Genomic DNA, 5,000 nt, shown 5'->3' with positions numbered 1-5,000 from the left:
CACAGACTGTCTGTCTGTCTGTCTGTCTTCCTGCCTGTCTGTCTGTCTGTCTGTCTGCCTGTCTGTCTGTCTATCTATCTATCTATCTATCTATCTGTGTATCTGTCTACCTACCTATCTATCTATCTATCAAAAGGAAAGCTTCAGTTAAATAGATTCTAGCTTTGCAGGCTTGCAGACACAATAAAAAAAGCAACAATGCAACAAATGCTGAAAAAAATGTGCAAGAAGTGTATGGGGAAATTGTTTTGAATACACACAAGTGTTAGCGACGGTTCCATAAATTTTGGCAAGGGGACTTTAGCATGGATGATGTCCACAGCTCTGGGTGCCCTTTCTCTTTTGCTAATGAGATGTTGAAAGCCGCTACTGGGAGAAATACGTATGCAACTGTTGAAGAGTTAGCAGAAGAGGTTATTTCATCATCATCAATTGTCCATTACCATTTGCAAGAAGTTGGAATCGTATCGAAGCTTGGCAAGTGGGTTCCACATGAACTGAGTGAAAACAATCGAAGAGACTGTGTCAATATCTGCACTGCTCTTTATTCAAGAGAGAAAAAATCTCCAATTTTTTAACCGCTTAGTGACTAGTGATGAAAATTAGGTACTCTATAAGAATGCTAAGTGCCAATGTTAATGAGTTCAACCAGGACAACAAACAAGACTCCATCCAAAACAAGATCATCTTTGGGAAAGTTTTGTTAAGCATTTGGTGGGACATGTTTGGTGTAATTCACTTTAAAACCTTGCCACAAAACTAGACAATTACAGCTCAAGTGTACTGTGAACAAATTGATAGATTGAATGAAAAACATACAGAACAAAGGTGCTCTCTAGTCAATCGAAAGGGTTTCATTTTCCATCATGACAATGCCAAACCTCATAGTACAAGAATCACATGTCTAAGATTGAGGAGCTAGGATGGGAAAGACTTCCACATCCTCTGTATTCTCCTGACCTTGCTCCTTTGGATTATCATTTATTCAGAAGCTTGCAAAAATTTATCGATAGAAAAGAATATATTTCCTTAGAGGCACTTGAAACAAGCCTTCAAGAGTTTTTCTCTTCCAAGCAAGCTGGCTTCCATAGGATTGGTATGAAAAACCTTTTACAGCGCTGGAAGAATTTTATTGATTCAGGTGGGGAATATATAGTTGATTAAATTGGTACCTTACTTGCTTTTTTATTTCTTCCAAGCTTACCACACACACACACACACAAAAAAAACAAAACGACGTTACTTATGGGTTGATCTGATGTATTATGTGGTAAGGCTCCAACAAGTAGAACAGCACTCGATCAGCTAAGAGAGTAAAGATAACGTTATAAAAACTACGAGGATATGTAATCATCTCAGTTGCACTGGTTTAATATCCTATATCTATCTATCTATCTATCTATCTATCTATCTATCTATCTATCTATCTATCTATCTATCTATCTATCTATCTATCTATATCTATCTATCTATCTATCTATCTATCTATCTATCTATGTGTGTGTGTATTTATCAATTTATTTATTTTTTAAATTGTGCTCGGGAATATAAAACTTATTAAACTCTTCATGTGATTTATATCTTAGCGCTAACTTATAAAGTCTATTATAGAAAGCAAAACATTTGAATCCGAGTTAACAACTGACGATTTATATATATATATATCACTTTGATCACCTTGACCGACCAGTCCGCCAGGCGTCCATTTGACACCGCTGGTCACAGCACGCTGTCCACTCCTCTCTGGATCGCGCCTTTCTCATCCACGTGATCCCAATCGTCCTCTTGAAATCGTCACTCCACCGTCGTGGAGGTCTTCCGGGTGGTCTTTTCCGCTCACGCGGGTTCCACTCGACAACTGCGTGCGTCCACCGATTATCGGTGAGCCGGGTGACGTGTCCAGCCCATCTATACTTGCTGCGAGTATACTCTGCGATGACATCTCTCACGCCGGACTTCTTTCTGATGATCTTGTTATTTATGTGCTCTCTCAACGAGATACCAAGCATTGACCTTTCCATGGCTCTTTGAGCCGTTACCAGTCTTTGCTCTTCTCTCTTTGTGGTAGCCCATATTTCACTACCATATAATATTGCAGGCAGAACAGCACTGTTAATGAGGTTGGCGCGGGTGGTCCTGTCCAACCTTCCCTTGAGCACATCCCTTATGCCATTGAACGCCTTCCATCCGGCCCTTACTTTCCATGAGATCTCCTTTTTGATATCCCGGCACATATTTACTTCCTGTCCCAGGTAGACATATTCTCTCACCTCCTCTATTTCATCACTGCCGATCACCATTCGACCTATTGGTACGTTGTCTGACCGCATGAACTTTATTTTCATGCGGTTCATCTTGAGACCTACTGCAAAACTTTTGATGTCGAGCTTCGTCAGCATGGTCTGAAGCTGATCCATGTTTTCAGCGATGAGTACGATGTCGTCAGCGAAACTGAGGTGAGTGAGGAGCTCGCCATTGATGTTGACACCACCTTGCCATTCGATGCCTCTGATGATCTGTTCGAGACATGCAGTGAAAAGTTTTGGGGAGATTGTATCTCCTTGCTTCACTCCCTTCTCGACCGGCACTCGTATGGGTGATGACAGTAGAGCCATGTCGGTGGTGCATCCGGAATTTGCCTCTCTGAGCTGTTGCACATATTGCGCTTCGATTCCTTGCCTCTGCAGTGAGTTCAGCACTGCGTTGGTTTCGATGCTATCGAAGGCCTTCTCATAATCTATAAACGCAATGCAAAGAGGCAGCTTGTACTCATTTGCTCGCTCAAGCAGTCGCGTTAGAGCAAATATATGGTCCATTGTGCTGTAGTTCTTCCGGAAGCCTGCCTGCTCCCTCGGTTGTTGTTCGTCGAGACGACGTGACAACCTGTTCAGAATTATCTTCGTGAACAGCTTGTACACGTGAGACAGCAGGCATATGGGTCGGTAGTTCTTTAGATCTTCTCTGTCGCCCTTCTTATACAGCAGGATGGTATTTGACTCTTTCCACTGCGAGGGAATTCTTCCCTCGTCTAGATAGTGCGTAAATCGCTCAGCGAGGATTTTCCAGAGCTGCTCTCTGCCTGACTTTAGCACCTCCGATGTTATACCGTCTTTCCCTGGAGCCTTTCCGTTTTTCATCGAGCCGATGGCTCTTTCAACCTCACTGACAAGGATAGGTGGCACGTTTTCTTCCTGTTGGAGTAGTGGTAACGGCTGGACATTTCTGGTAGACTTAGAGAGCTTGGTGTAGAAGTCTTCACAAACTTTTTCCATCTCGCTCTTCTCGTTGACCGGTATTCCATCTGTATTTTTCAGGGCCGTCACCTCCGATCTATATAGTACCATGTCCCTCTTGCATTTCTTGAGGCTTTTCTTTTCCTCTGCGGCCTTCAAGAGCTTCTCTATCCAGTATGCCTCAAAGTCTTTCTTTAGTTGCTGACGAATCACTCTGCTGAGAATGGAATATTCAAGGTGATCTTCAATAGTCCTCTTCATATTTTTCCTCTTCTCGAGTAACTTCGTAGTTTCTTCCGAGATTCTTCCCTTCTTTTCTCTTGGGCATACACCCTTAGCCTTCCTTAAACACTCCTTCAGTTTCCCTATCAGTGAGTTGTAGTCATCGTCTATATCGCCTCCTTAGCACCAGTCTTCCTGCATGATGGCTTCCTGCAGCTTTGCCTCGTTGTAGACTCGGACACGTTTTCCCTTCGACGCCAAATATAACGCCATCTTCTCCCTCTTCTCGTCGATGACGACCCTCGCCCTTACCAGACGATGATCGCTGCCGGTGTTGAATGGCGTCACGACGGAGACATCATGCAATATGCGTCGCTTATCAACCAGGATGTAGTCAGTCTCGCTTCGGTGCTTAGAGTTCGGCGATATCCAAGTCCATCTCTTCCTCTCCCTCTTCCTGAATAGGCTGTTTCCGATGTAGAGCTGCCTCGCCTCTGCCATGGTAGCCAAACGTTCTCCTCTCTCGTTTCTCTCTCCCATGCCAAATGCCAAATATATATATATATATAAATGCCATATATATATATATATATATATATATAAATAAATAAATATATATATATATACACAGACATGCCCACAAATACATACATATTATATACATACATATAAACGTCCAGCGCATAATATAATAGACATCAACAATGCGTGAGCTGAGCATTTCGTTTTATTGCATGATTCTGAAATTGTTTAATCGACATTTTAATTTCTGCAATATTATTGCATAATATACAAAAATATGAAACGATCTCCAAGGTTAAAACTCAAATGGACTCGATACAATATTGATTTCTAATTTTGGCACAATATCAACAATTTGGGGAGTTGGTTAAGTCGATTACATCGACCTCAGTGCCCTGCTGCTATTCATCTTATCGACCCCGAAAGAATGAAAGGCAAAGTCAACCTCGGTGGAATTTGAATTCAGAACGTAGAGGCAGACGGAATGCCGCTGAGCATTTTGTCCAGCGTGCTAACGATTCTGTCAGCTTGCCGCCTTATCGGTATAATATTGACTACACTTTAGTATCTGGACCTTATCACACATACATAGATACATACACATACACACACATACATACACCCATATGAATGGTATATAATATATATCTCAATCATTTATCGTTTAACTGCATCAGTCATTTGACTGCGAATATGCTGGGGTACCGCCTTGAGGTGTTTTAGCTAAAAGAATCAATTCCAGTGCTTATCTTTTAAAAGTTGGGTGCTTATTCTATCGGTCTATTACGAGGACAGAAACCAAGACCGGCTGTCAGGCGGTGGTGGGGGACAAACATGAACACAAAAGCACACACAAACATACATACATACATAATACACACACACACACACATATCAGTATATATATTTATATTATTGTGTCTGGTGAGAGTCATTCTGTTTTAATACCTTATTAATTAGCACACTCACCGGTTAGATTTCCACTCATTTACTTATTTATCATTTTCTAAAATTGTCGTTACT

The 5,000-nt window shown here is 41.6% G+C and overlaps 1 protein-coding gene and 1 long non-coding RNA gene across 2 annotated transcripts in view; both read right to left on the bottom strand.

Moving 5' to 3' along the window:
* The window catches only part of LOC118765281, a 17,421-nt gene extending 16,197 nt beyond the window's left edge, over positions 1-1,224 (bottom strand). Inside the window, exons 1-2 of the long non-coding RNA XR_005001120.1 lie at positions 1,205-1,224; positions 1-6 (exon numbers count right to left, since the gene is read on the bottom strand). The exon at positions 1-6 is cut by the window's left edge and continues 40 nt beyond it. This is a non-coding gene — a long non-coding RNA (uncharacterized LOC118765281). The remainder of the gene's footprint in view (positions 7-1,204) is intronic.
* Positions 1,225-3,635: 2,411 nt separating this feature from the next.
* On the bottom strand, positions 3,636-3,956 carry LOC115217657 (craniofacial development protein 2-like). The gene has a single exon (XM_029787407.1). The coding sequence runs from the start codon at positions 3,954-3,956 to the stop codon at positions 3,636-3,638; it is 321 nt and encodes a 106-aa protein (XP_029643267.1).
* Positions 3,957-5,000: the final 1,044 nt, after the last annotated feature.

This window comes from Octopus sinensis, linkage group LG11 (genome assembly GCF_006345805.1).
Source record: "Octopus sinensis linkage group LG11, ASM634580v1, whole genome shotgun sequence".
In the NCBI taxonomy this organism is placed as follows: Eukaryota; Metazoa; Mollusca; class Cephalopoda; order Octopoda; family Octopodidae; genus Octopus; species Octopus sinensis.
Note: the sequence above shows the minus strand (reverse complement) of the source record. Positions and strands in the feature narration are given on the sequence as shown.

Bases quoted from the DNA above. Each gene is read 5' to 3' on its own strand.
- LOC115217657 (XM_029787407.1), bottom strand. From the start codon at position 3,956: ATGGCAGAGGCGAGGCAGCTCTACATCGGAAACAGCCTATTCAGGAAG.